The sequence below is a fragment of the Eschrichtius robustus genome, chromosome 8 (assembly GCF_028021215.1).
Source record: "Eschrichtius robustus isolate mEscRob2 chromosome 8, mEscRob2.pri, whole genome shotgun sequence".
In the NCBI taxonomy this organism is placed as follows: Eukaryota; Metazoa; Chordata; class Mammalia; order Artiodactyla; family Eschrichtiidae; genus Eschrichtius; species Eschrichtius robustus.
In genome coordinates this window covers 106,755,289-106,773,126 of record NC_090831.1, presented here as the reverse complement: position 1 = coordinate 106,773,126, position 17,838 = coordinate 106,755,289, and the positions used below count along the sequence as shown (strand labels likewise).

The window sequence follows — 17,838 nt, the reverse complement described above, 5'->3', positions numbered from 1 at the left end:
AGGGGGAAGGATGTCTCTTTTCTGTCCTTGGGCCAAGGGTAGCCCACGCAGTCTGAGCCAACTCAGCCTCTTGCACCTCTGGTGGGTCCCAGCCTGGGGAGAGGTTTCGGTTCTGGAGGCCCTGTCCTCCAGGGTTCTGATGCCTACTTTCCACAGGAAGGAGCCATAACCTGCACCCAGAAGCCATGCCCAAGAGGACCCTGCCCAGAGCCGGGCGCGTGCTGCCCGCACTGCGAGCCCGGTCAGCCTTCTGCCAGCCCCAGCCCCACCTCCTGCACTCGTTCTGGGGCCCCAGAGCCTGGCCTGCCACCTGCCACGTGTCCAGAGGGCGTCTGCCCACTCACTCTGGCAGTGGCTAGGGTTGTTCAGAAGCGAACCCCAAGTCAGCAAACGCTGCCTCTGACTTGGGACTGAACCAAAGGCTCTCTACATCAGCAGTCCCCAACCTTTTTGACACCAGGGACCAGTTTCATGGAAGACAATTTTTCCATGGACCGGGGTGGTGGTGGGGGAAGGTTTCGGGATGATTCAAGCGCGTTACATTTATTGTACATTTTATTTCTATTATTATTACATTGTAATATATAATGAAATAATTATACAACTCACTGTAATGCAGAATCAGTGGGAGCCCTGAGCTTGTTTTCCTGCAACTCGATGGTCCCATCTGGGGGTGATGGGAGAGAGTGGCACCAAAAGTATGTTGCTTATGTCCAGTCTATTCCATAAGATGCAGCTTAATTGTCACTTGCCACCCACCAATAGGGTTTTGATATGAGTCTGCAAGCAACTGATCTATTATGGTCTCTGTGCAGTCAAACCTCTCTGCTAAGGATAACCTGTATTTGCAGCCGCTTCCCCGCGCAAGCATCACCGCCTCAGATCATCAGGCATTAGATTCTCATAAGCAGCACGCAACCTAGATCCCTCGCACGCGCAGTTCACAGTAGGGTTCGCACTCCTATGAGAATCTAATACCACCGCTGATCTGACAGGAGGCGGAGCTCAGGAGGTAATGCGAGCCATGGGGGGGGCAGCTGTAAATACAGATGAAGCTTTGCTCGCTCGCTTGCCGCTCACCTCCTGCTGTGCGGCCCGGTTCCTAATAGGCCACGAACCCGTTACCTGTCCGTGGCTCGGGGGTTGGGGGGACCCCAGCTCTACCTGATCTTTTTCCCTTCCTCAGGCAGCTTCTAATCTGGTGAGAAGATAAATGTATATAGCTAGTATAATACAAGATTTCAGAGCCAATGAACAGATTAAGAGGAGGTGGAGAAAGGTCATAAGTGGTCAGTCGCCAGAGGAGAGGGCAGGAGGGCAGGGGAAGCCCACCCCGACTAGGTGATCAGGGAGGGCTCTACATACAACAGGTCATCCGAGCTGGATCTTCAAGGGAAAGTGGGGTTTCACCAGAAGGAAAGGGTGTACTTGAAGGCCCTCTAGGCAACAGAGTGGGGAAAGGTGTGTTGCAGGAAATCAGACTGGGAAGGCCAGTGGGAGCAAACTGCTGTAAGCCTTACAGTTTGGACTTTCTTCTGTGGACAATGGGGAGCCACTGAAGGCTGAGAAGCCAGAGTGTGGCATGTTCAAAGAGGCGTTTTTGGAATTTTCATGTGGCATGGGCTATATGCAGAGAGACCAGTTAGGGGGCTATTACAGTGGTTGCCTAGGCATGGAGCCAGGGATGGCAGTGGGCTGCAGAAGGAGGGGTGTTTCCAAAGAACGTAGTTGGATCCCATGGAATAGTGGACTCTGAGCTTGGGAAACTAGTGGTGCCAGTGACCTGAAGACAGCTGGAAAGGAGTGGAGGCAGTGGCTATTACTGGTTCATAGTCAGGAAGATAAGCTTGCCGGGTTTAGCAAATAAACATATAGATACCTGGGACTTCCCTGGTGGTCCCGTGGTTAGGACTCCATGCTTTCACTGCTGAGGGCCTGGGTTCAATCCCTGGTCAGGGAACTAAGATCCTGCAAGCAGCACTGCCAAAAAAAAAAAAAAAAAAAAAAGGATGCCCTGTTAAATTTGAATTTTGTATAAATAACATTTTTAAATACAAGTATGTCCCGTGCAATATTTGGGACATACTTATACTAAAATATTATGTGTTGTTCATCTGAAATTCACATTTAACTGGGCATCCTATATTTTCTCTGGCAACCCTACCCCAGGAAGAATGGCAGCTGCTAGTTTGAAAGGTGGGACAGAGGCTTAGGGACTGGTGAGGTCTGGAAATGTAGCCTGAGAGTTTTGGCCAGAGATGAGGAGTAAAGTCTTGGGAGTCGTTGGATCTCCCAACAAAGAAAAGGGACACACACACACATAGCTTGCAGGACACGTGGTGCCTCAGGGCCACTGCTAGCACATATAATGTTTTTGGTGAAATTTTTAAAAAGGCACACTTTCCTCAATGCTTCCATGTGTTGTAAAATAATGGAAATCTAGTGATTATTCGAGGCAGATACTATACTGCCATCTGCTGGAAAGTTGCAGTAAGTATACAAATCTCTGAGAATCACCTGAATGGTGCCCCTTTGATGTGGCGCCCTTGGCCGTGCTTTCGCCCCAGTTCTCTGGGTCTCTTACTTGGGGGCCTGGCCCTGGTTTTGCAGGCTGTACTGGAGGCCACAGGAGTGGGGAAACGTGGCAACTGGAGCCCTGTGTCATCTGTACCTGTCAGGTAAGGGAATCAGAGCCTTGTCCCATCCACCACCCCACGTCCCCACCGCCCGGCTTAACCCCAGGCCTGGCAGCGCCAAGCCCAATCTGGGGTCCTGGCAGGGCTGCTGCTGCCACCCCGGCATTGAGGCCTGGAGCCTGCTAGGCCTGCTAGGCCAGCAGAGTAAATCGGCTTGGGCAGTAGAGGAGGAAGGAGGGCTCAGTGTCTACCCTGCAGGCAGGGACGGTGCAGTGCCAGGGGCCCTCATGCTCAGAGCTCAACTGCCTGGAGAGCTACACCCCACCTGGGGAGTGCTGCCCCATCTGCCGGCCAGGTGACCTCCCCCCCACCCTGCCCCGCCGTCCCCTCAGCCCCAGAGGGTTCCGTACCTACTTGGGGTCATGCCTTCCCTCGGGTAATGTCCACCCACCCTGCTCTCTGCTGACCAGTCCGTCATCCTGGCAACACTCCCCAGGCTGTGAGTATGAGGGGCAGCTTTATGAGGAGGGGGCCAACTTCCTGTCCAGCTCCAACCCTTGTCTCCAATGCTCCTGCCTGGTGAGTCCCCCGCACCTTTGCCCAGACCCTGACCTTCCTGGGACACCCCCGCCTACCCTGGGTCACACCTGCCACTCTTTCAGCCCCTCACATACTTTCTGAGGCCTGGTGCCAGCGAGAGTCTCCCTCCATCCCCACTCTGTGGCCCATCCTGCTGTCTCTGGGAGCCAGACCCAGGGGCAGTACAGCTATGGGTGCATTACAGAGGAGCCTGGTTCGCTGTGTGCCCATGAAGTGCCCGCCCATCCCCTGCCCTGAACCAGCCCTGAGGCCCGGGCACTGCTGCCCAACCTGCCAAGGTGAGCACCCTGCCCCTTCCCTGGTAGAGCTCCAGGGAGGGCTGTTATGCCACTTCTTCAACCCAAAGCCCACTCTGCTGGCCTCTGACCTGCGGGTTCCGTCAGTGGGGGGAGCCATGCCTGGCCATCCCTGCTCTGGGGCTGGAAGGCCTGGGCTCAGATTCTGCCCTTGTCAGTGGTTATGTACCTCTGAGGGAGTTACTCCGTGCTTCAGTTCCCCATTTGTAAGATGTGTGTAATGATATGTACGTCAATAAACGTTGACTATTACCTGCTTTGTGCACAGAAGACACAGGGTGGGCCCTCGAGGCAGACCACTAGAGGGCGACACTAAGTCCATGCCAGTACTCTTGCAAAGGCAGGATTAGATTATGCACAGATACTATGGAAACTCAGAGGAAGGCGACCTAATCCAGCCTGGGCAGAGAAAGGAAAGCATCCTGGAGGTGGCGAGTCTGCAGCGAACCTCCAGGTTAAAGAGCAGTTAGCAAGGTGAAGGGCGGAACACGGTGGAGGGCATTCCAGGAAAAGAGGGCAGCTTGGGACTGACACTCAGTGTGAGGTGGGTGTGTGTTAGTCGGGAAGGTGCAGGCAGGCAGGAATGGCCAAAACTTGCACTGAGACATGGGGAGGGGCCAGAGACAGGTGGGTGTGGCCATGCTGGCCCTGGAAGGCCTGGAAGGGCAGGCTAAGGAACTTGGGCCTTAGCCAGCCTGGGGCGCTGGAAGGCTGAGGCGAGGGGGTCCAGGCAGAGGCAGGATCTGGTCTGGTTTAGGCTCAGAGGAGAGCCCTCAGAGGGCATGTGAAGGAGGGGGTTCTGGCTGAAGCTCCCACCAGGCCTCCCTCTGCCCATCGCCCCCCAGCCCAAGGCTGCACAGAAGGTGGTTCTCACTGGGAGCATGGCCAAGAGTGGACCACACCTGGGGACCCCTGCCGGATCTGCCAGTGCCTGGTGAGTCTCAGTGCTGCTCCTGGGCTGCCCCCACCCCTCCCTGACCCCAGGCCCGCCAGATTCGTTCCTTCATTCCACTGAACACATCCCAAAAGGCACTGTGAGGGGACAGAGATGGAGGAGCCCTAACCCTGAACACCATGAGGGTGGGGAAGGGGTCGCGCCCTCAGTATGTCTAGTTCTGAGCACAGTAGGTGAGCAGGATGTCTGTGAACCAAAGTCGAGGAGCTTCAGGTTACAGGAGTGAGGCTGGGCGGGCTATGACAGGCAGCCCAAGCTCCAGGGAGGGAGAAACACAACTGGCCTGAGGCATCTAGAACTCTGCTGTCTGATCAGGAGCCACTACATGTGGACACTGAGCCCTTGAAATGTGGTTGTCCGGTTTGAGATGGGCTCTAAATGTAGAATATACATTGGATTTCAAAGACTTAGTACGAAAGAAAGGAATGTAAAATATCTCATTAACACTTCATGTTGATTACATGTTGAAATAACTTTTTGGATATTTTGGTTTGAGTGGAACATAATATTAAAATTTAGGTCCATCTGTTCCTTTTTACTTTTTGAAATTTGACAACTAGAGAATTTAAAATGACATACGTGGTTTGTGTTATATTTCTATTGGGCAGAACAGATCTAGAATATCTTCATGGGGGGGGGGCGGTGTTTACTTAGGTCTTAACCGGTGAGTAGGATTTGAGCAGGGAGAAATGGTGCTATAGACTGAATGTTTGTGTACTGCCCCAAATTCACATGTTGAAATTCTAACCCCCAAAGTGATGGTATTAGGAGGTGGGGCCTTTGGGAGGTGATTAGGTTATGAGGGTGGAGCCCTCATGGATGGGATTAGTGCCTGTATAAAAAAGACCCCAGAGAGCTCTCTCGTCCCTTCCACCATGTGGAGACACAAGCAATTAGACAGCCATCTATGAACCAGGAAGGAGACTCTCACCAGACACTGAAACTCCTAGCACCTTGATTTTGGACTCCCCAGCCTCCAAAACTGTGAGAACTAAATTTTTGTTGTTTATAAGCCACCCAGACTATGGGATTTTTTATTACAGTGGCCTGAATGGGCTAAGACACCAGGCATAAGGGAAGAGTCAGGGCAAAGCCTGGGGGAGGAAGGGGGTCACACGGAGGCCTAATGTCCAGGCAGAGTGCACGCCAAGGAGGGCTGTGGTTCATGGGGGCTGAAGCCAGAGTCACAAAGCTTCCTGACAGCTTGCCAAGGACTAAGGACTCCATTGTGAAGGCCGTGGAGCACCCAACCCCTTGGCAACCATGTGCTTCCCCTCCCTGTTCACACTGACAACCCACCGCCCCACCCCGACCTGTGAGGAGAGTCACTGGCAGCCCAGACACATATGGGGCTAAGGTAGTGAGCCCAGGTATAGGTGTGAACTCCAGGGATGGGGTCCGTCTGGGAAAGACCATGGGGAGTAGCAGCAGCTACTATCTGTTAACTGTCAGCTTCCAGAGGTGGATGCCATACCACACACTTATCTTATCCCCAGAACAAGGCTATGAGGGCAGGTCTATTATTGTCTCTCTTTTTTTTTTTTTTAGATGAGTAAACTGAGGCACAGAGAACTTAAGTGGCATGCTAGGTTATACATCTATATTAGTTTCTTGGGATGCTGTAACAAAGTACCACAAAAGGAGTGGCTTAAACAACAGAAATTGATTATCTCATGGTTCTGGAGGCTGAAGTCCAAGACTGAGGTGTCGGCAGGGTCGGTTCCCTCTGAGGGCTGTCAGGGAGAATCTATTCCAGGCCCCTCTCCAGCTCTGGCAGTTGGCTGGCGATCCTTGGCATCCCGTGGCTTCAGTCTTCATCTTCACATGCTTCTCTCCCTGTGTGAGTGTGTGTCTGTGTCCAAATTTCCCCTTTATATAAGGATACCAGTCAATGGATCAAGGGGCCACCCCACTCCAGTCTGACCTCATCTCAACTTAAGTGATTACCTCTGCTACGACTCTACTTCCAAATAAGGTCACAATCTGAGGGGGTTAGGACTGCAACATAAGAGTTTGAAGAGGGACACAATTTACTCATAGCAGTATCTAATAAGTGGACAGCTGGGATTCGAATGCTGTTTCTGCCACTTGGATGAGCTCTGACGGCCCATTCCTCTGCCTACTCTGCCCCCTACCAGGAGGGCCACATCCGGTGCCACCAGCGAGAATGTGCCAGCCTGTGCCCATACCCTGCCCGGCCCCTCCCGGGCACCTGCTGCCCTGTGTGCAATGGTGAGTCAGCGGGTGGATCCTGGAGGGGCTTGGAAAGCTGATGGACGGCCCAGCTCGAGCCTCCCATGAAAGCCAGGACACTGAATGGCATGGGGCCCTGAGGAGGGCCTAAGGCACCCTCTTCCCAACAGGCTGTTTCCTAAATGGGCGAGAGTACCGCAGCGGGGAGCCCGTGGGCTCTGGGGACCCCTGCTCCCACTGCCGTTGTGCCGTGAGTGTGTCTGCCTGGCAGGGAGGGCCTGGCTTCTGGGCCTGCCTCTCACAGGCTGACCAGGTCCTTTTGGCAGAACGGGAGTGTCCACTGTGAGCCTCTGCCCTGCCCACCGATGCCCTGCAGACACCCAGGCAGGATCCCTGGGAAGTGCTGCCCAGTCTGTGACAGTGAGTGGGGGGCTCGAGTCACCAGGGGGAGGGGTGGGCACTGCCCCGAGAGAGGCTCTGGGTCTCGGAGTGGGGTGGTTGCTTCCGGTGGACTAACAGGAAGCCCCCTTGAGCTAAAGTACAGGGGAAGTCCTTTCTAAAGCTGAGCTCTGTCACCACGGGTGAGGGATGAGTTCTCACCTCGCCTCATGGCACCCTGGGCACGTGGGGGCTGGGGGAGGCTGGCAGGGCCTCCTGGAGGACAGGGGTGGCTGTCAGGGTTGCGGGTGGACGCCTCGGGTGCTGTGAGGCTTCCCCATCAGCCTCCAGCCCTGTGCCCCAGTCCCTCTGTCGTCCTAGCCAGGCTGTGAGTACCAGGGACACCAGTATCAGAGCCAGGAGACCTTCAGACTCCAAGAGAGTGGCCGCTGTGTCCGCTGTTCCTGCCAGGTAGGCGGTGCCGCTGTCTCACGCCCCGGATCTGTCTTGTCCCTTGAGGGCCACTCACCCAGCCTCCCTCCTAGGCCGGCGAGGTCTCCTGTGAGGAGCAGGAGTGCCCGGGCGCCCCCTGCACCCTGTCTGACTCTGGCCCCCAGCTCTGCCCAGGTGTGTGTGTTGGGGGGCAACCACGAAAGGGTGCTGCTTCCAGCAGCTAGAGATGGAGGAGTGTTCCTTCACCGTAAGGGGGGGCATTCCTAAGTTCACCAGCCATTCCAGAGCGTGTTCAGAGGCTGCTGTGGGGATGGCAAAGCCAGTGTCTTGGGAAGGGTCCTATGGTCTGGGAAGGACAGGGATGGGTGGAGGTGTCCAGGTTGCCATGGTGACAGCCCTCCCGCCCCTCATTGTAGCCTGCGTGCTTGGTGGAGAGGAGTTTGCTGAGGGGGTCCAGTGGGAGCCTGATGGTCAGCCTTGCACAACCTGTTCCTGTCAAGCTGGGGTGCCCGTGTGCAGGGCTTTGCTCTGCTCCCCAGCCCCCTGCCAGCACCCCACCCAGCCCTCCGGTGAGTGCCCTGCCTAGATCTAGCTTTCTTCTCCTGCCTTGCCCAGCCCACCCTGATCGGCTGGGCTGTGATCACCCTGCTCTACCCAGGTGCCTGCTGCCCCAGCTGTGAGAGCTGCAACTACCACGGCCAAGTGTACGCCAACGGGCAGAACTTCACAGATGCAGACAGCCCTTGCCACACCTGCCACTGTGAGGTACCTCCCCAGGCTTGCTGCTGCCCTGCTGAGCCCCTCCTGGGGCCCACCCCCATTGCCCTCTCACCTGCTCCCAGGATGGGACCGTGACATGCTCCTTGGTCAACTGCCCTCCCACAACCTGTGCCAGGCCCCAGAGTGGACCCGGCCAGTGCTGCCCCAGGTGCCCAGGTATGTGCTTACTGTACATGTCTGGCTTGGTGAACCCTTGACCCTGCCACTCCATGGCCCCATGGGCCCAACGGATACCTTAGAAAGCAATGGCCTTCTGAATTGTTTTCAGTCTGACACAGCTTGGGACTCTCTGGAACCCACAGTGTATGGGTGGGAGAGATGAGTAGACATTCGTTTGTCCCTTCATGTTACGACACCACCCTTCCCCCCTTTCTTGCACTTCCTCTTCCAATACCCCCACCACGCACATCTATTCATATACCTGTATAAGCCTGGTTCATGCAACAAATGTTCAGCTTTCCTACGCAAGACACTGGGAGCTGGGATGCTGTGTGCCCTGATCCCCGCCCACACGGAGAGTGTGCAGGGCGCGTATCACAAACACAGGCATGCACACGCATGAGCCCTTCAGCTCTTCACCCTCAGAGGCACACACAGCTGCCTGCAGGTAAAGGAACTAAACACACACACACACACACACACACACGCACAAGTGTGTGCTCAGAGAGATATCCTTGTCCGCATACACAGCCCCTCCTCCTCCTCCTCTCCCTCCATGGGGACAGCTTCCAAGTGACACTTCTGCAGTGGCTCTGGACTCAAGGGTAGAGGGACTGTCAGCCTGCTCCTCGCACTGTCAGTCTTTGTCCCCACTCCTGCCCACCCGCCCCACTGCCCAGACTGCATCCTGGAGAAACAAGTGTTTATGGATGGCGAGAGCTTCTCCCACCCCCGAGACCCCTGCCAGGAATGTCAGTGCCGGGAAGGCCATGCCCACTGCCAACCTCGGGCCTGCCCCAGGGCCTCCTGTGCCCACCCGCTGCCTGGTCCCTGTTGCCAGAACAACTGCAATGGTGAGGCGGACGGGATGGGGGGTGGTCCCTTGGGATGGCTTGGCCCCATCTATAGGCCTTTAGGGCTGGGAGGGCAGCATGCCCTGGGGGAAGGAGGGCCTCTCCCAGGCCCATAGCTGCCCCCTCCCCCAGGCTGTGCCTTTGGTGGGAAAGAGTATTCCAACGGAGCAGACTTCCCCCACCCCTCTGACCCCTGCCGCCTGTGTCGCTGTCTGGTGAGTCTGCCACCTGTATGGGAAGGAAGAGTGGGTGGGGTGGGGGGGGCACTTGGGGAGACCAGGAGAGGTCCGCCAAGGTGAGGGTGAGAAGGGGAGGGGTCTCCTCCACCTTCTACCACTGACTTGGCCGGGCCTCGTGCATCTGCAGAGCGGCCACGTGCAGTGCCCGGCCCGCCGCTGCCCGCCCTTGCCCTGTCCAGAGCCGCTCCTGTTGCCAGGAGAGTGCTGCCCGCAGTGCCCGGGTAGGAGCCGCACCCCTCGCCGCTTCTCCGGAGGGACCCCCCCTCGGCAGCCCTCCCCCCCGCCTCGCTGACGCTGGCTCTCTGGCTGCAGCCACCCCCTCTGGCTGCCCTCGGCCCGGGGGCGGGGTCCCCGTCCGCCACCAGGAGCACTTCTTCCAGCCCGACGACCCCTGCCGCCGCTGCCTCTGCCTCAACGGCTCCGTGTCCTGCCAGCGGCTGCCCTGCCCACCGGCGCCCTGCGCCCACCCGCGCCAGGGGCCCTGCTGTCCCTCCTGTGACGGTAACGCCCCGGCTGCACCCGCCCGCACTCCTTCCAACTCCACCCCGGAGCCTCACCTTCTCGGTCCCCCTCTTACTCTGCGTCCCTCTTTATCTCCAGGCGGGGCGCCACCCCTTCTCCCCCTTCCTCCTGGCCCGCCCCTCCGGGGGCGGGGTTCTCACTAAGAAAGTGGGGGAACGGTGCGCACCCAGCCCGCAGGGCCCGGGAGGTAGTGCGCCCGGTGCGCCGCCTCCATGGCCCCCCAGCCCCTCGCCTGCCCCCCAGGCTGCCTGTACCAGGGGAAGGAGTTCGCCAGCGGCGAGCGCTTCCCTTCGCCCACTGCCCGGTGCCACGTCTGCCTCTGCTGGGAGGGCAGCGTCAGCTGCGAGCCCAGGGCCTGTGCCCCGGCACAGTGCCCCTTCCCTGCCAGGGGTGACTGCTGCCCTACCTGTGATGGTGAGGGGACGGGAACTGTACGGGTGGGGGGACAGGAGGGCGGGGTCAAAGTCATCTTTACTGCCCTAGAGTGGGTCAAAAATATTTATTACCGTAAGACAAAAGCCCTGGACCAAATTCTGTGTGGGTTTTCCCTATAGATTGGACAGGGAGCTTTTATCTTTTTTCTTTTTTGTAATATTTATTTATTTATTTATTTATTGGCTGCGTTGGGTCTTAGTTGCAGCACATGGGATCTTTCGCTGCGGCGCAATGTGGCGCACCGGCTCAGTAGTTGCAGGCGCGAGGGCTTAGTTGCCCCACGGCATGTGGGATCTTAGTTCCCCGACCAGGGATCCAACTGGCGTCCCCTGCATTGCAAGATGGATTCTTAACCAATGGACCACAGGGAATGCCCTGGACAGGGAGCTTCCTTACAGGCTGAAGGGGAGAAAGTTTGCCCTTTGGCCAATCCAACTGCCACTCCCCAGACCCCTTTACGCACCGGCCAAGACTGAGCCCTTCCCTCCCCACCAGGTCTCTGAGGCCTTGGGCTCAGGCCAGGCCCAAGCTCAGAGCTGGATGACTGGTCTCCTCTCCCTGATTTCTGCCCCTCCCCCCGCCCTCCCTGTCCTCTCTCCAAGGCTGTGAGTACCTACGGGGGTCCTACCTGAGCAGCCAGGAGTTTCTGGATCCCCGAGAGCCCTGCAATCGGTGTACCTGTCTCGGCGGCTTCGTGACCTGCAGCCGCCGGCCCTGTGAGCCTCTGGGCTGCAGCCACCCGCTCACCCCGTCTGGGCACTGCTGCCCGACCTGCCAGGGTAGACCTGCCCTCCCACTGCCCCTCTCGACTCCCCGGCCTCCCTTCAGCTCCGCGTCCCCTGGTCTGGTCACTGTCACCCCTCCCCCGAGACAGCCACGCAGCAAGCCCACAGCCTGGGTTTTCCGGGGGTTCCTCACCCCATACTCGCGCCCTCCTCTCTGTCCCTGCTGTCACCTCACGCTGACTGTGAGGGGCACCACATAACCACCCCTGTGCTGCCAGACCTTTCTGCTCTTCAGCTGTCTCCCTGCCTTCCTAAAATATCACGTCACCAGACTCAAAGCCACTCAGTGGCTCCACTGCCCTTGAGTCACCCAACCACATTTGGGCAACTTCCTTCCCCCGTGGCTTCTAAAGAAGCCACCCTCCTGAGCCCAGCCCACCTCTCACCTTCATTTCCAGTGTGCCCATCCCTCTCATCTTCCTCCCACAAGGGCCGGTGGTGTGTGGTCCCACCCTCAGTCCTCCCCCGCGCTTCATGCATGCAAGTCCCACCACCGTGGTCTGGCTGAAGTCTTTCCTCCCGCCCCTCACCTTCCCAGCCACTCATCTCTCTTTCTGATGCTTAGCTAAGCTTTGGTAGAGGACCCCAGGCCCGGCTGTGTGTGTGTGTGTGTGTGTGTGTGTGTGTGTGTGTGTGTGTGTGTGTGTGTGTGTGTCTGTGTCTGTGTTGGTGTCTGTGCGTGTGGCAGCAGAGGGATCCACTGATTGCGGCTCTGCCTTGTATTCCCCCCTCTGCCAGGATGCCTCTATCATGGGGTCACCGCCGCCCCCGGAGAGACCCTTCCTGACCCGCTCGACCCCACCTGCTCCATCTGCACCTGCCAGGTGAGGCGGCCCTTTGGGGGCTTGGAGCCCTTCATCCCTTGATCCTCCTCTCTGGCCAGAAAGAGGTCGTCTCCTCCTCCCAGGGTACACGCTGCCTGTGACATCCATCAGGACAGGATTGGGCTCAGGCCTCCTGGGCTGAGGGAGGGGGTCTGGGCCTGGCAGGTCAGTAGGGGCACACCCCCATGAGGCCACGTGTGGCCTGGTTTGAGGGTGTGATGACATGGGAAGTGGCAGCGTGACCTCTCTCCCCCAGGAAGGCTCCATGCGCTGCCAGAAGAAGCCCTGTGCTCCAGCTCTGTGCCCCCATCCCTCCCCAGGGCCTTGCTTCTGCCCTGTTTGCCACAGTGAGCACACATGCCCCGGCTCCCCCACCCCACCCCACCGCCGCGCGCGGCTCCCCCTCCCGCTCTGCCAGACCTGGTAGCACAGCCCCCGCCCAGGAAACGTGTCACCCACAGGCTGCCTCTCTCAGGGCCCGGAGCACCAGGACGGGGAGGAGTTTGAGGGGCCCACAGGCAGCTGTGAGCGATGTCGCTGTCAGGTGTGGTAGGGAGGTGGCAGAGGGGGCAGGGGCGGGGTCAGCTGGTCTGGGGAGCAAGTCGCTGACCGTGAATCTCCTGCAGGCTGGCCAGGTCAGCTGTGAGCGGCTGCAGTGCCCACCTCTGCCCTGCCCACTCCAGGTCACAAAGCCGGGGAGCTGCTGCCCTCGCTGCAGAGGTATGCCTGGCCAGTGGGGCTGCTCCCTTGTTTCCGTCCCTGGGTCCCGTGTCCCTCCATCGTCCCCACCTCCCTCCCCTCAGCTCTCCTCCAGACTTCCCACCTCCCTGTCCACCCGTCTGTCCCTCCCACACCTCAGCCCTTGAGCTCTCACCACATCCACCTTCAGCTCTTCCTACCTATCCCTGCCCCTGGCCTATCCAGACCGTCTCCCCTTCTAGGTGCTTATTAGAATCTCCTCGAAGCTGCCGCATTCCTAACCACACCCCATTCATAATGATAATTAACGTTTATTGAGCACATACCATGTGCCGGACCCTGAGCTAAGCGCTTTACACATACCTCATTTGATGCACACAACGATCTCATCAAATAGGTATTATTATTAACTTTTCCTATTTTACAGATGAGAAAACTGAGGTAACATAACTTACCTGTGGTCACTTAGCCAGTAGATGGCAGAGTCAAGATTTGCATCTAGGCCGTCTGGTTCTAGAGTAGGGGCCTTTTTTAGCCTGTGTGGGCCCTTGCCCCATACATTGCCCAGCATGGTATAGCAACTGTCAGCGTCTCCTTGCCCTGAGATGAAATCCCCATTTAACGGATGGGGAGGCTGAGACTTGTAGAGATTGAGTTACCTTGGGCACATGGTTACTGATGGAACCTCTCATTCATCCCACATGCATTTATTACACACTTGCTGCAGGCCAGGTACTGTTGCTGGTGCTCAGATATAACAGACAGTGCCTGCTGCCTGCCACTGGGTCTAGCAAGCAAGCAGACAAGGAATGGGATTAGAATCCAGGTGTTCTGACCCCGACCCAGTGTCTTTCCCCTCCATCACAGGCAGGAGTTCTGTCCCAGGCCACCTTTCCACTGTATCCCTGCAGAAACCCCTCCTGGCACCCACATACCCTACTGAGCACCCAGGGTGAGGAGGGTGGGTCAGGGGCAGACATGCAGAACCCAGACTCAGAGCTCATCCCTGCCCACCTCGGACACAGGCTGCCTGGTTCATGGGGAGGAGCACCCTGAAGGCAGTAGCTGGGAGCCCCCCAACAGCCCCTGCTCCTCCTGCATGTGTCATGAGGGTGTCATCACCTGTGCCCGCGTCCAGTGTGTCACCTCCTGTGCCCAGCCTCACCTGGGGCCCCGTGACTGCTGCCCTCGATGCTCTGGTACTGGGAGCCTGGGGTGGGGCGGCGTGGGCAGGGAGGCAGTGCCCGGTCAGCATCTCCCTGCCATTGCCCTGGGCTGGGCGGCAGAGATGCATCGTTCCAGGAGAAGTGGCCCCCATTCTTATGCACACCCCACTGTCTGAGGCTGGGGGGCCTGGCATTGCTGCCAGCCTGAAAGCTCCCTGATTCTGTTCTGCTCTTAACCCCCCGCCCCACCCCTGCCAAGACTGTGAGCATGAGGGTCAGAAGTACGAGCCGGGGGAGAGCTTCCAGCCTGGCGCAGACCCCTGTGAAGTGTGCACCTGTGAGGTAGGGGAGGGCAACGCTGAGGGGCAGCCTGGACCCTGCGGGGAGCAGGCATTGTGGGGTCTGAGTCAGGAGTGTGTCCCTGTGGCCGGGGAGTGAGGCAGGGGCTTGGGGTGAAGAGCCGGCAGGGCCAGCAAGTCTGGGGGGACAGGCAGTGGGCAGGCCCTCCTGGCTGGAGTGTAGGGTGGTGTGGGTACAAGGTTGCGGGGAGATGCCTGGGAATTGGTTGGGGGCCATATTGGGGAAATTCTATTTGAAAGGTAAGGGTGAGCCAATGAAAGGGTTTTGAGCAGGCAAATGACATCATAGATCAGGAGATTAGGCAGTGGGATTGGGGAGGCGGATGGCATGGGAGGGGGATGGCATGGGAGTGCAGAAGGGTCAAAAGCCGCATGAAGGTTCAGGTCCACGTGACTACAGGGAGCGGGCACTGTCATCTCTGGGGGCTGGGGCATGGGGTGAGGAGCAAGTCTGAGGAGACGCTGAGTCTCTCTGCACACTGTAGTCTGACCTGCCCAAGGCAGATGGAGGAGCCTGGAGTCCAGAGGAAAGAGGGTGGCTCTCAGCTTCCATGGCCTGGGACCCACCCCCTGCTCGCTCGCTCGTTCAGCTGCAGCCTGAGGGAACTCCCAGCCTTCGCTGTCACCGGTGGCAGTGTCCCAGCCTGGTGGGCTGTCCCGCCAGCCAGCTCCTGCCCCCTGGGCCCCAGCACTGCTGCCCCACCTGTGCCCGTGAGTCCCCGGAATGGGGGGGGTAAAGAGGGCAGGGCTGCCACCCCCAGAGTGACACTGGAAGGGCCAGCCAGCTCTCCTCCACAATCCCAGCCCCAGCCCTTTCCTGAGTCCAGTGGGTTGTTCTGGAAACCTGTACCCTGGAGGGTGAGACCTGTAACACCCTAAGGGGAAACGGGAAGCTAGCAGGACCCCTTGACTCTGAAGCCTGGTGCATCTTGTCCAGCAGGTGACGCTGCAGGGTTGCAGTTGTGCTGGCTGCTGGCTCCTTGAGGGCAGGGATATTAGGACCAGAGGGGCAGTGAGTCACCCAGCTACAGAGGTGGGGAGAGGTGTTCTTGTCAACACTCGCTCGGATGTGCTGCTGCAGGGAAAGAGGAAAGGCACGATATTTACTAAGCACCTACTGCATGCCACGCACTGTACTTGGTGCTTTTAATAAACAGCATCACATTAAATTCTCAGTTACCCAGTGAGGAGGTGTTATTACTCCTTTTTTTAACAGATGAAGAAATTGAGGTTCAGAGAAGTTGATTAATTTGCCCAAAATGGCACAGGCACTGAGTGCTGGAGCCGGGATTGGAACCTGGGGTACCTGGCTCATTGTGCTTCCTTTCAGACAATAAGTGGGAGGGGGAGAAGGGCGGGCAGCCCAGTGGTCCTTAGTGACCTCAGGCTGAGGAAGCCACACTTTGTCCGTTTTCAGGCCCTCCATGCTAGCAGCCTAGCAAAGTTCCTTTTCAAAAGTCCAAACTTTTCTTTGCTGGAACAAAAGGAAAAGGGATCTGTCATTCCTGGAATCAAGGTGTTAGGGCCATAAGTATGCCCTGGGCCCAAAAAGCCCGGGGACGCAGTAAGGGGATAAGGGGTCAGTTAGGCTTTGTCCCCCACCCCCATCCCGGCAGCATCTCCCATACTGCGTTCTTGTCTTCACAGAGCCGCTGAGTCCCTGCACGGAGCACCTGCGGGGGTCTACGCTGGCCCCGCCAGACCCCTGCTACACCTGCCAGTGCCAGGTGAGCCCTCCTTCCTTGGGGACTCCTCAAGCCCCCTCTTCCTCCTCCTCTGTGGGCTGTGGCTGCGACTTCTCTTCTGCAGCAGCTCTGGGCTTCCTACTCACCCCCGACATTTGCCCACTTGTCCTGAATGTCACATTCTGCCTAGGCCCTGCTCCCTCCCTGCTGTTCTCTACCTGTAGTGTTCCTGTGCCCTTCCACAGGACCTGACTTGGCTCTGCATTCACCGGGCCTGTCCTGAGCCCAGCTGTCCCCTGTTGGAGCGCCATACCCCCCCTGGGAGCTGCTGCCCCGTGTGCCAGGGTTCATGCCCAATTTTGTTCTGCATCCTCAGAGCCCGAGCCAGGAGGGGTGGCATCCATGGGCCAAGTGGGCAACCTGGGGTGTGCACTCAGAATGCAGGCTTTGTTCTTTTGTAGAAAGGGAGGGCTGTTCGTTGGGGTGGAGTAGGGACCCATGAGGTAGAGGGAGGCAGGGAATGAAGCCTGGATTCTCAAGACCTGGCCTGAGGCTTGGCTCAAGGACCCGAGGCCCACTAGCAGGGCATCGCACTGCTGAGCTGGCAGCCGGCCCAGAGGAAAGTTCCAGCTTCTGGCTCTTGCAGCTTCCGGGACACTCTGGACATCCCGAGCAGTGGTGCAGGGTCTGCCATCTAGTAGGCCCCATGGTGCTGGTTGAAGAAATCAACACCATCAGGGTGCTAATTGGATGGGGTGGGCACCGCTCTGCCCTGGCCTTCAGGGTGAGCTCATGCAGGCGGAATGACAGTGCTCTCCCATCCCCATTTCTTCCTCTTCAGAATGTGTGGTGGAAGCTGAGGGCCGGAGAGTGGCAGATGGAGAGAGCTGGCGGGACCCCAGCGACACCTGTATCACTTGCACCTGCCGTGTGAGCTGGGGGTGGGAGGGTGAGGGTGGAGGACCTGAGAGATGGATAAAGGGAGGAGCCTCTGGTCACTGGACCAGAGAATATGGGGTCTTCGAGGTAATCAGAAAAAGGCGCCCCCTCTGGGCATCCCTGTGTGAGGGCAAGTAGCTGAAGGTGCATTTCATCCCCTACTTGAACATGAAGGGGCTGTTCTTGTGAGGCAGGGGCAGAGGGAGAGGGGGCTCCCGCCCCAGTCCCTGATCCAGAAGGTCTCCAAGAGTGTGAGGCCAGGGACTCCAGACCCTGCCGGAAGTCCCTAGAGCTATGGCATCTGTCCTCAGCGGGGCCGCGTAGAGTGCCGCCTGGAAGAGTGCCAGGCCCTCTCCTGCCCCCACGGCTGGGCGAAGGTGCGGGAGGCTGGCAGGTGCTGTGAGAGATGCCAAGGTGCGGACCAGGGAGATGGGGGGGTCGGGGAGGGGGGAGGCGGGAGCGAGACCCAGTGTGAGGGATGGGCAGCGGACCCTCGCCCCTTACTGTCCCCTCAGCCCCCGCCCAGTGGTGCGCGCACCAGGGCCGGCAGGTGGCCTCCGGGGAGCGCTGGGCCGTGGACGCCTGCACCAGCTGCTCCTGCGTAGCCGGCGCCGTGAGCTGCCAGAGCCAGCGCTGCCCGCCGCTGTCCTGCGGGCCCGTGAGTGCCGCTGTCTATGGCGGTGGGATGGGTGGCCACTTGGCACCGCCCCACTGGGTGCACCGGGGAAGGAGGCGGCTGGGCTTGCCCGGGTCATGCAGTTCCCGAAGCAGCCACGAGGTGGCGCTCTGACCCCGCCAGCAGTAAGCCCAGGAGCCCTGGAGCCTTCCGGGCGATCCTCCGTCCCCCGGGAGGCTTTGCGTGGGGCACGGCAGGGAGCGCA

At 58.5% G+C, this 17,838-nt stretch overlaps 1 protein-coding gene across 1 annotated transcript in view; it reads left to right on the top strand.

The window, feature by feature from the left end:
* The window catches only part of KCP (kielin cysteine rich BMP regulator), a 33,758-nt gene that overhangs the window by 13,071 nt on the left and 2,849 nt on the right, over positions 1-17,838 (top strand). The window contains 31 exon segments of the mRNA XM_068549412.1: positions 157-241; positions 2,611-2,678; positions 2,895-3,215; positions 3,421-3,514; positions 4,378-4,466; positions 6,626-6,719; positions 6,851-6,930; positions 7,007-7,100; positions 7,444-7,529; positions 7,604-7,685; positions 7,928-8,080; positions 8,170-8,276; positions 8,354-8,447; positions 9,017-9,304; positions 9,437-9,519; positions 9,671-9,764; positions 9,856-10,044; positions 10,309-10,479; positions 11,103-11,279; positions 12,024-12,109; positions 12,366-12,456; positions 12,553-12,653; positions 12,736-12,829; positions 13,834-14,007; positions 14,234-14,316; positions 14,924-15,044; positions 15,981-16,060; positions 16,264-16,363; positions 16,860-16,948; positions 17,269-17,371; positions 17,473-17,615. Coding sequence (XP_068405513.1) covers positions 157-241; positions 2,611-2,678; positions 2,895-3,215; positions 3,421-3,514; positions 4,378-4,466; positions 6,626-6,719; positions 6,851-6,930; positions 7,007-7,100; positions 7,444-7,529; positions 7,604-7,685; positions 7,928-8,080; positions 8,170-8,276; positions 8,354-8,447; positions 9,017-9,304; positions 9,437-9,519; positions 9,671-9,764; positions 9,856-10,044; positions 10,309-10,479; positions 11,103-11,279; positions 12,024-12,109; positions 12,366-12,456; positions 12,553-12,653; positions 12,736-12,829; positions 13,834-14,007; positions 14,234-14,316; positions 14,924-15,044; positions 15,981-16,060; positions 16,264-16,363; positions 16,860-16,948; positions 17,269-17,371; positions 17,473-17,615 — 3,714 coding nt within the window.